This window comes from Phalacrocorax carbo, chromosome 1, assembly GCF_963921805.1.
Source record: "Phalacrocorax carbo chromosome 1, bPhaCar2.1, whole genome shotgun sequence".
In the NCBI taxonomy this organism is placed as follows: Eukaryota; Metazoa; Chordata; class Aves; order Suliformes; family Phalacrocoracidae; genus Phalacrocorax; species Phalacrocorax carbo.
Window position 1 is genome coordinate 192,994,458 of NC_087513.1, and position 16,908 is coordinate 193,011,365.

At 40.6% G+C, this 16,908-nt stretch overlaps 1 protein-coding gene across 1 annotated transcript in view; it reads right to left on the reverse strand.

The window, feature by feature from the left end:
- Positions 1-16,908, reverse strand: part of KL (klotho) — a 51,971-nt gene continuing 35,063 nt past the window's right edge. The window contains exons 2-5 of the mRNA XM_009506871.2: positions 16,091-16,601; positions 11,245-11,513; positions 7,532-8,648; positions 1-3,731 (exon numbers count right to left, since the gene is read on the reverse strand). Coding sequence (XP_009505166.2) covers positions 3,394-3,731; positions 7,532-8,648; positions 11,245-11,513; positions 16,091-16,601 — 2,235 coding nt within the window. The 3' untranslated portion in view covers positions 1-3,393. The remainder of the gene's footprint in view (positions 3,732-7,531; positions 8,649-11,244; positions 11,514-16,090; positions 16,602-16,908) is intronic.

Here is a 16,908-nt window from a genome sequence, read left to right on the forward strand (position 1 = left end):
TTTGTTACATACAGAATCTTTATTTCATTTCTGAGATTGTTATAAAAACAATATAACATTCTTTCTTTCATCTAGCAAAGACATCCATCCCACAGTCTTACTGCACAATCTTTTCAAGAAAAGAAACAGAAGCTTTGCACTCACGTCACAAAAATATTTTGAATAAAAACATAAATTTGTATTTTATAACACGTCTAATTTGGAGCATTGAGCAAACTGGCGACATTTCATCCTAGAAACATGGTTAAAATCAAGAAACTAGTCTACATATGATACTGCATGTTAACATCCATCACATGCAGACTCCAGTTGCTCTTCAGAAAACAAAACACCATCCTTCCCTGAGCTGTCTTTGCAGCCTGGGTATGGAGTCCCCACTGCTCAAAGTCCTTGCTACTGTCAGCGTTTCTGCTCTAGATGCACAGATGGTGACAGGGAAGTGCCAGGTCATCGCTCACACGTGGGTATCGAACACAAGTGCCCCACGGCCCACAGCCTGATTGCAGGAGGTGATTACCCCATCAGTTTGCATGAGCACACTGCAATTCTCCTTGGACAGGTACCTAATCTTCGCCTATTCAAGGGTTTTTTTGTTGTTAGTGGAAGGTGATTTTTTTCAAGAGGATTGACGAGAAACTCACACTGGCCCCTGATTACATAAAATGAAGCAGATTCCTGCGGCAAAGCCATACCATTATCTCCATCAGACCAGCCTGTGTTTTCCCTGGCCCATCATTGTGCAATTCATTTGCTGAGAGCTATGCATTGCTGTGTGCAGGCAGCATGGTAGCCAGACAGCTTAGGAGAAGACTTTGGCAACCGCTGTGCCCAGCTCGAGCTGGTTGCTGCTCTGCAGTGGTATTTAAAAACTCTTCTGAAGGGAAGAGCGCCAAAGGCTGTGTTATTTCTATGGGCCACAGCACCATGAGTGGATGCAATCATACAGCTTCATAGCAACAAATCCCAATTTACCTACCAATTAGATATCCAGCTGGTGCCATCTGCCTGTCGGTGGTTACATATCACCCAGCCTCTACAGGAAGAGCCTGCAGCATCTCCTCCGTGCTCAGATGCTGCTCCACACATTGCGCTGTGGCTGGGCCATTAAATAGCACACGGGGACAACTTGCTGGATGGTTAATGGTTAGTGAAGGGTCAGGATGGGCTGGTGCCCACTGGCACTGGCGCTTCAGACCCCCTGAACCCCCTCAAACCCAGGGGAGGCACATACGCTGGGCATCTCAGAAAGATCAGGCCCAGACTCTTCTTATTTTACCAACAACAAAATAATTGTAACATATCTACACTCACGCACATAACATACAAGTTAGGCGTGACCTGGCTACAGTTTGTATTAAATGAATGTCACTTTTCGTTATGTACTGTGAAGCATCTGACTACTCGAGTACTGTGCTGCAAGGTGATTCATTGCCATGCCATGGAGAAAGCCATTTGGCATTTCGTACATTTAGGGAGAGCAATTTCTTTGTAATCCATACTCCACCAGGCACCAATGCATAAATAAACAGCAGTTTAAAATTTGCTCTTCTTCAGCAGTCCTATCAGGCTATAAATAATTTTTATATATATTTTTAATACTTCATCACTTACCCTGAAGTTTTCACCTTAATCTCAGTACCAAAATATACATTAGTGCAAAGAGAGATCATTTTAAGACTGGAACTACAGGACAAATATATTAATCATTATGATAAGATACCAATTCTTTTCTATTTCTATGCAATATTTTAGAAAAAATATAATCTTAAGTTACAAATTAAAATCGTATTTCATATGTAAGTTTTAATTTACAGTATAGAATCACAGAATCATAGAGTATTCAGGTTGAAACGAACCCTGGGAGGTCATTTAGTCATCTACTAGTCATCTAGTAGATAAACATCACATTTAATACAGCATAATCAGCTTTAGTAGATAAATAATTCTTAATTAACAGAGAGCACATTTCCTTTAAAATATTCTTTCCAGTGACTGACATTATTCACATAGCAATAAAAATACAATTACAACTGACAGCAATACAAGCCTAGAGTTAGAAAGCAGAGAAAAATGGCCTCACTGCTTTATACTGAGGACACTCCTAATGTAGTGATTCACAGGCAGGCAAAATAAGGTCAGTTTTTTCCCCATTCTTTCTCTATTCATACTAATAAACAATGTTGTTAATGCTTTGCTGATTTATATTGCTGAGACAAAAATGAGAGACCCGCAGACGTTCAGTAATACTTTGGGATTAAATGCTGCCAGGGCCAGGGCCAGTTGCGCAAAGGAGACCCTCCAGCCAACCTGGAAGAGGCCTGGAGCAACAGCTCAAAGATCTCAGACCCTGGCAAAAGCAGCAATAAAGTGCTGGATTATTATACCAAAATGCTGGGATTTAAAGTCTCCCCACTCAACACAAATGGCATACAAAGACCACCTTACTAAATTACCCAGCAGTTTCCAGCAGGTAAGTAGCCTGGCAGCAGCAGAGAGCCAGCTGCGTGCAACTTGCTGTGAGAAGTGCAGAAACAGGGTGCCCCAGCCCTGCCATGTCCATGGGCACAGGGCAACAGGCACACAGTTTTCTGGCAACTGAGACAGCAAGGACATCTCAGTTCCTGCTCTCTGCTTTTTTACTGAGCAAATCAAAGAGAAGCCCTTTCACCCGTCAGATGGCATGACCCCTGCAACCCCTAGGCATACTTTCCCCACTGAAAGAGACACAATTCCTTTAGCTGAAGTTCCCCAATGACATCCTGAAGGCGGATGCAGCCATCAGCAACCTGAGTAGTAGTTAACGAATTTACCGTGAGCTTTCAGCAGCACAGACTCGTGTGCCCCTGTTCTACCCTCTGCGTCTGCTTTAGGAAAGGGGTGTCCTTTCCCTCGGCACTGCTTTGTGCAATTCTCCTCCGTCTCTGCTCAGTCACATTCCCTGCTCCAGTCAGGTGTTGGCTCTGATCGCGCAACATCACGCAACTTGAAAAAGTAAACCATTTTGTTTCTCCCCCATCTTCTCTTGGAGAATTTGACATACAGGCTCTTCCATCACTCCATGTCTTCAAAACATACTTTTACTTGTCCAACTCAGCAAGGGAAAACCAAGGAGGGGAAAGCATCTGCTCAACAAAGGGTCCCAGGGAAAGTTGTGAGACAACTCCAACCACAGGAATTAAGGAGTGGTCACAAACCAAATGTACTAAACCAGAGAAAATGATTTCTGGAAGCCATACACTAGCCATCTCTTCTCAGAGTCAACGTCCTGCAGTACCAGGCAATGTAAATGCCTTCCTACTGCTGAAGCAATCATGACAATATGCACTCTTACTTCAGATTTCCCAAGGGGATGCAAGAGAAGGGGCAGTGAGGCATGTATTCAAAGGGGAAGTTCTATTTATACCTTCTTTCTACCCTCTTGGAGTAGTAAGTAATGAAGAATATAGTAACAATAAAAGCAACAAATATGAAGGAGATGAAAGCTAATAATGATTTTCTGGTTCGGAAGAAGTGGCATTCAGAACACGAGGCAATCTCTTCTGGGCACAGCAACTCAGGAGTTTCAGGACCAGGAAACCCATTATTGTCAATTATTTCTCTGTAATGTTTCATAGAAGGCTTTGGTTCGAATTGATTTGCAACGTAACTGTAGAGACCATATTTAGGAGCAGTCTTGTCATTAAAAGAATAGACAAAATATCCTTGCAGATTAACGTTATCCAAGGTGTAAGCTGCAAAAGAAAACAACGGGTTGAAGAAATGAATGTATGTCACTTTGGCATTCAAGAACAGTACCACAGGCCAGTACATAAAGCAGGGGTAGGAGGATGTTAAACCCATATCTGCACGTCTCTTCCCCATAACAAGGTAAGGTACATGTACATCTATGAAGTGTTTGTCACAAAAAGTACACAAAAAGAATTTGTCGTCCATTGCCAGACAGTGTGATCTGTGAGTATCCTGCAATTTATTTCCTTGTGCTTGGTAAACACAGCTGTGAGTACATGACTGCGTTTAATGATCAGCATGGAGCCTATCATGAAACAATGGATTTCTTTTTTAGGTATGAAGGAATACAGGTTTTGGTTTTCCTGCACCTGGATTTCTGCAACCTGTTTCTCTGATTGCTCCTTCTCCCTTGCAGAGCACCTCCTGATGGGGACGGCCGAGGAACAGAGGACATCATGCTGCACTTCTCACTAGCAAAGGCACGGTGACACCAGAAAAAGATGCACCCATGCTAAGGTACTTGCATATCACCAGTGCAAGTGGAAAGCTTATGCAGATCATAGTTGTCTCTTGTTATTGACCCAAGTTTCTGACCCAAGATGACCTGTTTTAGTCTTTATTGAGAACATATCCACAACCCATACTGCTATCTTGGCTACTGGAAGAGGTCCAGCAGCTGGAGCATTAACCTTGAGCCATCAGTCCTGCTTGACAAAACTAATCAATCCATAGCAGTAAACACAAACTCTAATACTTTGCCTCTCACAATCACTATTTTTAACAAGTTAAAGCAACATCTTCTAGCAGATGAACACAGGACTGAAAGCTAACAATTGGCGAATTTTCATATGCCTTTGAAAATAATTCTTTCTGCAGCCACACACAAGACATTTAGCACCTCTAACCTACTTTTCATGTGTAAAATGAAATATTATTTACCCGCCCTTTAACAGAGCTGCTACCCAGGATAATTAGTTTGTGTTTGTAAAACTGCATGTATATTTAATGGTGTTACATAAATGGTTACTGCTGTTCTTTGCTTTCAGTTGGCAAAGATGTGCTTAAACAGCGTACAAAACCTCAGTCCAAAGGGTTCCGTACTGTGTTCTGGAACCATTTATCTGCACAAACCTGTTGGCTCCCACAGAACAAGGCAGGTGAGAAACACTACATGCACAAAAGCTGCCACGTGCAGCCCCTGAAACCAGCTGGAGGAAGAAGGCAGAATAGGATCTTTAAGGTGAGCGCACACTTGTACCAAATCCCTCTCATTCCTCTCCAGCGTGACACTGAGGTAAGGACAAAGGTCTGTAATTCATCTCAGTTACTGCACAGGGTCTTGCAGAAAAAATGCAGGTTTTGGAGAAACTGGAATCAGTCATGATACCAAAGTTAAGAGCTTGCTCCCTGTGTAAGGGCAAGATGGGCAAAAGCACAATACCAGAGCAGGAGAAGAAAAGAGAATGAAAAAAACTGGTATTACTGATGGACCAAACACTACGGAGGAGTATATGATGTCAGAAGTGGGAGAGTGAGCCTTAGGGCAAGTATTACGGCTAGTTATCAGGGACACAGTCATCCATGACAAAGGAGGTGAAGATCGGCTTACATGTGATGGTTAAGTTGAAAAACGCAGGAGCCATTTCCAGGCTGGATAGAAGAGGGGAGAAGGAACTGATTGGGGGACGCTGGCACCAGATCAGTACAAATGACAAAGTTCTGTAAAAAACAGGGGGATGTGCAGGTGTTCTAGCTAACGGGGACTGGGAGAAAAGCCTATATCCATACGCACTTTGAAAACAGAAGTGCCAGGAACTGGTATGGTCTAAAGTGCTGGGGCAGAGAGAAGCAATAGAGAAAAAACAGATTGAAACCATAAGCCGAAATATAGTCAAGTTTTTTTAACTACAGGTGCAGAAAACATGTTGCCAGTGCTTAAAAATGCTGGAGAAGGAACTCTCGGGCACTTAATATTGATGTTCAGTAATTTGTGAAAGAGGTGGAAATTACAGAGGAGGAAGTTAAAGCCAATACTTAAGAGAGTAGACAGGATGACCTAGCAAATTATGGAATTGCCAGCCATCCTTCACTACCTAGCAAAAGAGTGGAATAGATTACATAAGGCTTGATAAATAAGAATTACAGGATATATATATATGATTAATGCCAATCATCTTAGCTTTATGAAAATTAAATCTTGTCAAACTAACTTGACATCTTTTTAATGAGATCAGCAGATAAATAAAAGGAAAGATGTTTGACATAATATACTTAGAACTTCACAAGGCAACTGACTTGGTATTATATGGCATCTGGATCAAGAAAATAGAATGTTACAAGCCCATAATATACAGAGTTCAACTGATCTCAAATATAACTAGTAAGTCTAGAAATGTAATTGCAGGTAAGTAAGTGTCACAGTAGGTGTATTTCTATTGTGGTCATGGAGATTGGCTTTTAGCACCAAGATATTAATGATCTTAAATATATCGGTTACCTGAAAGAAAACTATTTCTCCCAAAATTTGCAAATAACACAAAGATTAGGGGTTATAATTTAGCTAGCATAGCAAGCTTTGCACAAGCAAGCAACTGGCATTTGAACATCACCAAATGTGAGGCTGTCAAAGAAGCAGCATACCATATTTTGGTTAGAGGAAGTTCTGCCTGGAGAGGGGCAGGAATCTGTAGCCAAGTTTAAAATCTCAGTAGATAACCACAGCGTACGTAACCAACCTGTGCCGTGGCCAAAAGGGCTAACGGGCTGCTTAGATGTATGAAAGAGGAGTAAAAGGGTAAGATTACATTACACCTGCCTGAGACATAGGTGCAGCTGTGGCAGGAGCAGTGTGCCCAGGTCTGGGCTTATCCCTCTCAAGAAGAATGCTGGCAAATGGGAAAAGTTTAATAATTGAAAGGTTCTAAATGATGTTTTATGGTAAGGGACAAAAGAGCTTTGTCTGTGCTATTTATCAAAGACAATACCTACACAGGTAAAGTACACGTAAATGCACAACAAAGTGGCTTAAAGCTGAAGCTAAAGAAATTAATACTAGAAGTAATATTTTTATATATCTATACACACGCTTATATATAAAAACAGTAAATAATTTGTCCTGCAACAGCATTTAGCCACTGCAACAGCTTAAGGCAAGATGTAGAAGATTCTTCATCAGTAAAAATTATCTGTCGGGCCTTCTGCTTTTCTGAAAAAACAGCGTGTGTTGTATGACAGGATAACTCAAAATGCTTCTTTTTTTGCCTTATCATTTATGAATCTTTGAGACAGAGAAAAAGACCAGTTTGGGTTCTGAATAGCAGGAAAGAGTCCAGGAAATGGCACAATGAGGTAGATAGCTGAATTATTATGAAGATCACTGTTGGATAAGATCACTGTGTTGAATAAGATACAAAGACAGCTAAGAAACAGAACTCATACTCAGCCCTGAGGTACATCAGTGGAGAGAAGCAACAAAGCAAAACAACAGTAGAAGTGCAATGAGAAGAAAACCTGACTAAATACATGTGGAGCTACTCACATAACATCTACTTAAATTTCTTGAATTCACAAAAAAGTTCTCCTGCTGTCTGATGCAGAATACATGCAAGGTCAGTCTTCCTGATGTTTAGTAACACCAATCAATTGTAAAACAAAGGAAAAACTATCTGTTATGCTGTAATAACATTTAATTTATGGAGTATTCTACACAGGATTAATTTTTTTTAACGTTAAACGTACTCTTATCACACAGTGTATACTAATACTTGGATTTGTGACATATAAACCATCTACGGTTCCTTACCTTTTAAAGCTTCATTGATGTAATTCTGTATGTAATACACTCTGAGCTTATCGTGCACCATATTCTGGTCATCATCAATTCCATTAGCCATAACATAAATTGGGACATCGCCATACTTTGATTTAACCCACTTGAGCAATTTACGCAGTCCCCAGGGCACTACCGCAGCTCTGTTGGGGGAGTGCAGCCATGTGATGTCATTGATCATTTGAACTTCAAGATAGTGGTCATATTTTAGTGCATCTTCTTTCTCCCAGCCCACAAGGGTAGTAGTGTAGTGACTCAAGGCAAAAAAATCAAATGAGCCCTGGATTAACTTCTTTTCACCTTCTGAGAAATAAGGCAAGTGGAAATTATACAGGTCAACACTGTTTCTTCGGTGAAGCCATCCCCTCATCACCTGTGGGTAGTCACCATTCCCAAAGATGGGCTCTGCAAGCCAGCCAATGTCAAACTCTAAAATTCTGTCAGCAACTTCTTGGTCATTCCTGGAAAAGGGACAAGCTGGTTCTACCCAGTCACCTTGCAGAGCTATAGATATTTTACCCTTCTGAGATCTCCTGAATTCTTTGTCATAAAGATGCCATGCTTTGGCATGGGCTTTCAACAGGTTGTGCCCTGCAGTGTATGTCAAATTTTTCACAGATGGTTCATTCATTGTGATCCAAAATTTGACATGGTCCCCAAAACTTGTAAAGCAGAATTTGGCATACTCCACAAAAGCCTGAACAGTTTCTGGGTTTTCCCAAGCTCCGTATTTGGCAAAGGAAACTGGAAGCTCTTGATTCTCGGCCATAGGTTGCCATAAAGCAACAACAGGAGTTATGTTAACTCTGAGCAGTTCACTAGCAAAACACTGATAATAATGTACAAGTGTGTGGTTGATTAGAGAAAGGTTACCTAAAGGAAGGATTAAAGACCATTTCAGTGAAAAATGAAAGTGTGTGACATGCATTTCTTGCAGAAGAGAGATCTGGAGCCTGATAGCAGCGAAGTCAACACAGTGATGCTTCCGTTTCGAGGTGAACACTCCATCCACTTTAATAAGCTTCTTTGTCTGGTGAACATCCCACACATAAACATTAGAGTCAAGAAACTGTGCAGGTGTCGTATCTACCTAAGCAGAATAAGAAACATACCAGATTCAAGCTGTTTGTTCCAGGTAGGTGGGAACATCACAACCCTCAGGCACAACGTAGTGAAAGAACAGCGTAAGCCAAAACATTGCATTTAGCACCTCTCTCGCATCTGGGGTACAACAACATCTCTGGTTCATGTGAATGAATTAATCTTCTGTTAACATGTGATGTCAGAAATGTACCAAATGTATATATAATTTTCATCCTACTTCCCAAACAAGCTTATGCTAATGGTCACCATGCTTGTATCTACTCCAGATTGCACCAGTCTGTGGGAAGCAAGGGGTTGCTCAGGGATAAGGCACTAAACCTGTGACAGATCTCCAGAGAAGCAGATCTTCAGCGAAGACTACAGTAATTTTTAAAATGTTTTTCTTCCAAGATTAAGAAGCTATACCAAAGGGCCTACAGAGAGACTGCTTGTTGTAAATTACCCAGTAGCTTCAGTTTCAAGGCCGCTCCCTGAACACAGCAAAAGAAATAATGAATGCAACATCATTTCTGTGTTCAGTTCTTTTCCTGACTATGATGAAAGATGAGTAATACTCTGCACTTGATTTCTAGCATGAATTTAGCTGACAAGCAAAATTTTTCCTCCTTGCTAAAGATGTCCTTTTTTATGTAACTCATACTGAACTAATTTCCAAGTTATTTCAGCAGGTTGCTGATGTATGAATCAATCTTTTTTCAGGCCTCTGAGTAAATCCACTATATGCCACTCCAACAATAAATGCATTTCCCATAGTCTTTAGGGCTTCAGATATCAGAATTGCCTGTATGACAATCTGGGCACAGGAGAAGATGAGCTTACCTGGGTCCCACAGAATTATACTTTCACTTTTTAGTGAATATCACGAACGCAATAAGGACTAGAAATTGGAAAAGTGAATTACTTAAAATAATGCACAGTGTAAAATCTACTCTTTTATACTGTAGCGTAACTCTTACAAGAAAGACCCAAACAACAAGATACTGATACCACATGTGGGTTTTGTCCTTTTTTTTCTTCTTCTTTTGGTGCAAAGTTCCCCCTGAGTTCAGATTTCCTTGTCCTGCCCCCTGTTTGAAAAGCAGGTGTCAGCCTACAACCAGTGTTCAACTTGTAGCTGAGGCTCTGCAGACTGTATAAAGAAGCTGCTGAAAATCAGTTGCTATTTTCTCCGGAGAGGTCAGTACTGTGCTTATAGAAGAAAGTAATAAAAACCAGCATGTCTGAGGGAAATTGCTTTTCTGGAAAATTGTCCCTTGTAGATTACTAAAGCATGCATTGCCACTAATACTGTGGGAATGCTGTCAAAAGAGTTTTTCCACTGTGATGCATCTATAAATCACGCTACCTAAGCCTAACAGCACAAAATGTTTGAATGGCCTTTTGAAATGAAAATATTCTGCTTTGAAGGTTTGGGGGATGGGAGGGATTTTTTAACTGTCTTAGGCTGACTGACTCCGCAACTTCATAGCTGTTATCGATCCCGAAGGCAGCAATTCCATTTCCAATCCGTAACCTGTCTGGGAGCTAGGAGGATAACGACTGTTGAATCTTCCTGGAAATCGGCGTACCAGGTAAGCAGGCTGCAGTATTTTTCAAGAGAGCAAAGTCAGATCTTACTTTTGGACTGAGAAAAAACAAGCTCCCTATACTCTAGCCTTAGGAAAGATTCTGTCTTTGTGGAAAACCTAAATTAAAAATTCTGTTCTTGGATCAAGCCTCAGCATTGAATTTAACTACGCCTCTTTACTGTGGTTAGAGAAGCCCTGCAAGCCAAAACAGCATCTGAGAATTACAGAGCCAAACTGTTACAGACACCATAACTAAGCTACAATTTTTACACATGCTATGAAGTCTTAAAATTTGAAAGGTTCTCCCAAAGTATCAGATTTAGTTGAAATAAAGAGTGAGAGCTATGAACTGGATCCATGATCTAGCTAGGTGCTATCCAGGGGCACTGAAGGCCTCCATCAGACACAGTACTACACAAAATGACAAAGAAGGAATACAGAAATTTCATCTAAAGCTAATATTATTAATTTTATTTTACACAAAAGCCCTCTAACGATGGTACCAGGATATATATGCATAAGATGTAGAAACATGCCACTGGAGCTTTAAGAGCTTTCAGGAAGTTTTCTAAAACATGTATTATCACAGCAGACAAATATATTACCATTAAAATTGTGAACAAGAAAAAGCAGTAATATTTCCCATTTCATAGACTAGGACATTTAGAACTACACTTCAGTAGATCTAATCAACTTCCATTCAAAAAGGACTGAATTCCAGTAACTGATCACATAATACGCCCAGGGAAGATGAGCATCAGACCCCTTTCAATTTCCGTATGTTTTTCTAAAATGTTATTCATAGTATCTCTATCTGACTGGTTCTCCTTGGTCACACGCAGAAAGTCTAGTGAAGCTGAAAGACACAGTGCTTGGTGCAAAAGCCTTGTACCCACCTCCTTGCAGCGCTGTAGTAATACATATTGGCAAAGACACTCTATCCAGCAAATTTATCAATATGAACTTGTGCACTGATATGGCTGGACAGCCTGTTGGCTTTATCATCAGACTCACCTGAATGTAGTTGTCAACAATTCCCCAGGCAAAGCCACAGGGAAAAACCCCTTCTATGGGCTGGTTTTCAGGCAAAGGTGGGAAGCCATTTTTTTCTATCAGCTTTTGATAGAATAAGACAGAAGATTTGGGCATCAACTTCTTGTCATGGCTTTGAAAATCAACATAAAACAATCCACGCCGAATGCTGTATCCCCTGTGCCATTCAAAACCATCCAGGAGGGACCAGACTGTGTAGCCAAACACATTAACTCCGTCGTACCGGATGGCTGAGAAAAGAACAAAACCAAACTTATCACAGTGCTTATTTTACCTTTGTAGATTGCACTATATCAGCAATGTTTGTGGTGTTCATGTGTAAGAACAATGCAGTAAGTCAGATAAGTATCTCGGGGCCTGCCTCAAAGCTCATTCAGGGAAGATATTTCAATTGCACTCAGGGAGGTGCCAGGGCACGGGTGCACTGTGCAAGGCAGTAGAGAGGTACCTGGCCTGGCTTTAAACAAGCCAGATTTAGAAAGAGAAGCAGCAGAGCAGCGGTTTGAGCAGTGCTGCTAATTAGGCGTGCCAAACCTCAGCCTTGGAGCAGCGCAGGCTACGCCTGAGCTGTTTGCAGCGACTGAGCTAGTAACTGCAGGGCACTGCGCTCTGCTAAGCGGGCGCTCCAGCTGACTCCGGGGCAGCTGAAGGGCCGTTAACGCAGCACAGCCGTGTATGTGAACAGAAGTCATACTCTTTTTGATCCTTACCCCCACTACAAATATATATTGAGAAAACCCTGACAACACTTTTGGTGTGCTGATTAATTTTTATTACCAAGGATTTTAAGTAGAAGTGATAATGCAGGAAGACTGCCTTTATTTGATAATTCTCTCTGCTTACATCTTTTATGGCACGGCATTTTCCAGCTTAAATAGTTAAGGGCTTCTAAAAAGATGTATATGTTTTAGGTCAACTGTTTGACTTTTAAGAATCACCACACACTTCGTAGGTTAAAATCAGGGTCTACTGGCATCTGTTATTATGGCCAGCTTTACAGTTTTGAGATTCCAAATGACACTCATTTTCAGTTGTATTAAACACTGAGACTCAGCAAAATGTTCCTGGGCAAGGCTCGGCTTCAGGAAGGCACAAAGGAGTGTGCTTATTTTAATTACATAATTAGACCCACCCTAATTCAGCAATTTAAGCACAATCATAAATGTTCTTTTGAACTTGAGTTTGGCTCCATAGCCAGCAGAGTTTATCTTTATTACTTCTGTCAACCCAAACTGGATACTGACTGAACATAATATTTTCCAGCCTAGTTACACTGCAAGCATTATTTCAGGCAACCAAAATATCAAGATACTAATTTCCTGGCTTTATTAATGTACCTCATTACAATCATTTAGGAAGGAATACATGGATCCTTGACTGTAACCCTGTTTGAATCAATTAAATGAACTGTGGTTAAATAAGCAATGAATTTGGCCCAGTCTGCATCAGAGGTCATGAGAAAATGTCTGAGGAAATGGAATATTTCTCCTCCTAAAGGCATCATTCTTTTGAGTCTGGCAAATGCCAGTATTTTTCTAACCTCTGCATGCATCCATGATGACATCTGCTGTACCAGCAGAGTAAAAGCCAGTACAGGTCCGCTTCGTGAACTGGTCTCAGTGAGAATTTCTCTTTGAACAGCATCTCACCCCTTCTGTAAGTCCTTACACAGCACTCCCACATTTCCTGAGCAACTCATAAAAACTCTCCTCAAATCCCTCTTTAAAAATGCATTCACTTTTAAGTGTCACCTATGAAAGAAGCAACTTGAAACATTTTTCGGAAGTTTCAGAAAGTTTGGAAATCTCAAACATACTATCACACACAAATTGCATGTTACTGAAAAACCACGACGAAAACTATCGTCTGTTTTTTTCTTTTTCTTTTGTCTATCTCCCCTCTTTTTTATGTCTGTTGGTGTGCAAGCCAGGCCAGCTGAAACTGTCCTTGCTTCTAAAACTAAGTGGCCTTGTCCATACTACCTACTGGAAATAACTCCTGACCTGAGCAATCCCCCACAGCATGCCTAGAAGTGTGATACTGTGCAGGCCAGAACTCTGCCAGAAGTGGGTTAAAAATTAAACAGCAGTTCAACTCACGCTCTGTTTAGCTCAGTAGTATAGAAATAATGCAAGGAAAACTGGCAGACCCGTGAGCACCAGATACGGATCCTTAAAACCCTCTGCTCAGCTGCTATCCAACCCCAGAGCATGAAGGTGAGGTGTGTGAAGCCCGAGCTCCTGCTTCCATGTGGAAGGTGCCCAAGGATCTATTTTTTGCCTCTGGACATACCTGAGAACAGCTTGGTCCTGACCCGTCAGGGGCCTAGCTGTTCCCGTTCTCCTTAACACTTTGAATTCAGACCTGCTAGCTCCCCAGATAACGATTTAACCCGTTGGCTAGTCAGCACGGCACAGAGGAGCTTGCATGCCCTCCTGGTCAACATGCTCCGCTTTACGAAGAACAATCAATTTATTTGTTGCACCAGAGACAGAGCAGGGAAGTGAATATGACCCTAGAATAAGTGATTAGATACTCACCCATCTCCAACCAATTAGCAGCTCTAATTAATATTTAACTACTTTATATTGCAGGTCTATTTACCCTATTCAACCTTAAAAGGTATTTGGGAAAAAAAAATAATATCAATAATAGTAAACAGTAAACAGATTTAGGACTGTGAATCCCAAATAAAGAGACCCTTTCCCAGAGCCAAAAAAACCACAACCGTGTATAGAGCTTGTCTGCGGCATGCAGTGCCAGAATGGGCATCTACATCAGCACTTCACCGAAATCAGCACACTTTTGAGCAAATCTCCCTCCTTATCACACTTCAATTCACATCACAGCCTGGTCTCAGCATGCATGACCTAGGACCCTTTGGGGTGAAATGAATCCAGAAATGGGCTTTAGGAATGCACACGGTGTGGACGCCAGGCCCTCAGCACCAACTCTTTTTACTCTACAGGCTTGGTCTGACAGGGCTGCACTTACTTGTTAACGTAGAAATAGAAACAAGCAGTTTTGCCTGAACCAGTGCACACACACAATCAGGCAATGGTACTGGCCAGATCTAGGACACAGCAAAAACACATTTATGTGGCCCTGGGTCTACATTAATTATCCTTGCTTCTCAGTGCTATAGCTCCAATGCTATTTTATTGCCCTGTGACTGCTGGAGTGAATTTGGTGTAACTAGCTCACGAATTTCTACATTACAGTGCTTTACTGCACTGGATAGACATGTCCTAAGTCTCCAAGATAGATAACGTGTCTTTGCCTTCGCTCTTTAAATTTGTCCAACAAGACTGCCCACATGATGCCTTTTGTGAATCCTTCTCAACTAAATTCCCCTAGCTATTGCACAGAGAACTTTTTTGCATATTCTAATGGGCGGAAGAGTTGGGTGCAATAATTTTCATCATAATGATGCTGAAGGTCAGCATCTGCAGATTCAGTCTGTCTCTGCTTTTTTTTTTTCTGTAAAAAGTTTAGCTAAGTGTTCATATTCTTAACTTAATATGTCAAGACTACTGTTGTTGCTGTTATTATTATTTATTGAGTGGCACATTAAAAGGAAAGAAACTCTGTAAATTGAGACTGTTTCCAGCCAGCTGTGATTAAAAGGCAGATCCCTGTACGTATGTCCAGCAATTTAAGCAGAAATGTAGGCAGTGGGAATATGACCCCTTACAGCTCTTCATCTGACTTAATGCAAACATGTAATACTGTACTTGTAATAGTAACTGTTTTACATTTCATTCCTCCCATTTTGGATGCACTCGCTCATGTATTTATTCATCTTTTAATTTATCTGTCATAATTAGGATTCTGGAATAGCAGATGAAACAAACACAGGACTTCTCTGCACCTTCATGAGTGCTGAGGATAAAATGAAAGCCATTTTTGCTCATCACCTGTATGAAAATGGCAATGTAACACAACGGCTATCTCATCTGAACTAATAGCTACAATAATACTGTTTTTAAAACCAGAACAGTAAACTGTAGACAACTAAATTGATTATTAAATTATAAATTAAGAAATTAAAAGACAATGAAAGTGGAAATGGGAACCCAAACAACTCATTGGTGACTACTAGGATTGAAAAATCTGTTTTGCCACAAGGAAATGGGAAAATAGAAAATAACTCTCATAAGGTAGTTTATTTTTCTTAGTCTTTGGAAAAAATAATAGGTTAACAATTTAAATAGCTTAGACTACACAACCTCAAACATTTGCTCTCCTTAAACAGATGTAAATTCGGATTATTGTGATCGATGTCCAGAGCTGTACCAATGTAAAATTTGTGCATGAGCAACACTGAGATGCAGAATGAAAAACTTCCAATTTTTCATTTAAAAATGTATTCTTTCAGCCTTATGTTTTCTTCAGAGGAACTCCTATGGCATAATATTTACCTTCCCACGTATATATTCTTACATTTTGTACATACGCATTCATAAATCTAAGATACAGAAAAAAAGTATTAAAAAGTAACACAGCAAATTTCTCTAAGTCCATTGAGAGTATAGTTCACACGTTTTTCACTTCCTCCCATCAGACAGTAGAAATTTTCCTAATGACTTCAAAGACAGCAGCATCAAACTCACCAAATGTTATCTGCAGGTATTAAGGGTCTTCAAGAGCTGAAGAGAACAAACCCAGGAAAGGGATTTGGAGCCTCATTTCAGAAGTGCCAAGAGTAATGTTAAAGACTAAAATTAGTTTTCAGCCTGGTTCTTTAACATGTCTCTGTAGGCATTATTATTTTGTCAAGCACATATTAATACAATCTCAGTCCTACCTTTTAAAGTTTCCACAATGAACTTTTTGAGATAGTAAATATATTTGGCATCATCTCTCTTGGTGCTACCAGAAACAAACCAGCTGTTCTCCACAATGAATATTTGGGGGTTGTTATATTCACTGCTTATCCAGTAAAGGAGCTGCCTCAGGCTTATTGATTCCAGCTGCTGGAATTTCATGTGGGAGTCCAAGAGCTGGAAACTCAGGGTAGCTCCAAAAGAAAGAGCAAAAAAGTCTGCTGTTCCCTTGATATACTTCTTCTCAACTTCACTGAATTCAGGCAACAGAGATGAGAGGTTGCTCCTCATGCTCTCTGGATAGTCACCATCAATAAATATGGGCTTAGCAAACCAGCCAAGCACAAAATCAAGGGATTTTTGACATTCTTGTATGTTTTTTTCAGTCATACGTTGAGGTTTTATCCAGTGGGAGCTAAGGGCGATGGACACTTTTCCTCTTTGAGTTGGACGAAAATGGTCATTGTAGAGATGCCAGACTTTAGCATGGGCCTGTTGAAAAGAAACACTGTAATTAATGCATCTGAAATTCCATTTTAAGTAACAGTCTCAAGTACTGATGCCCAGTGTCATGTAGTAACCACATAAACACTGCATTTCAGGGCTCAGACTTATTCATTCACCAGCAGTTTACAACTCCTAAATAAATACCATATTAATACCATATACCAACTAGAAATCTCTAGTTGGTTTGGGAAAACAGCATCTCAGTTTTCCATGAGATACTATTCCAGGCACTGAACACACCTGTGGTAGATAGACACCTTTATTAACTTCTGTTATTGAGTTCAGACATACT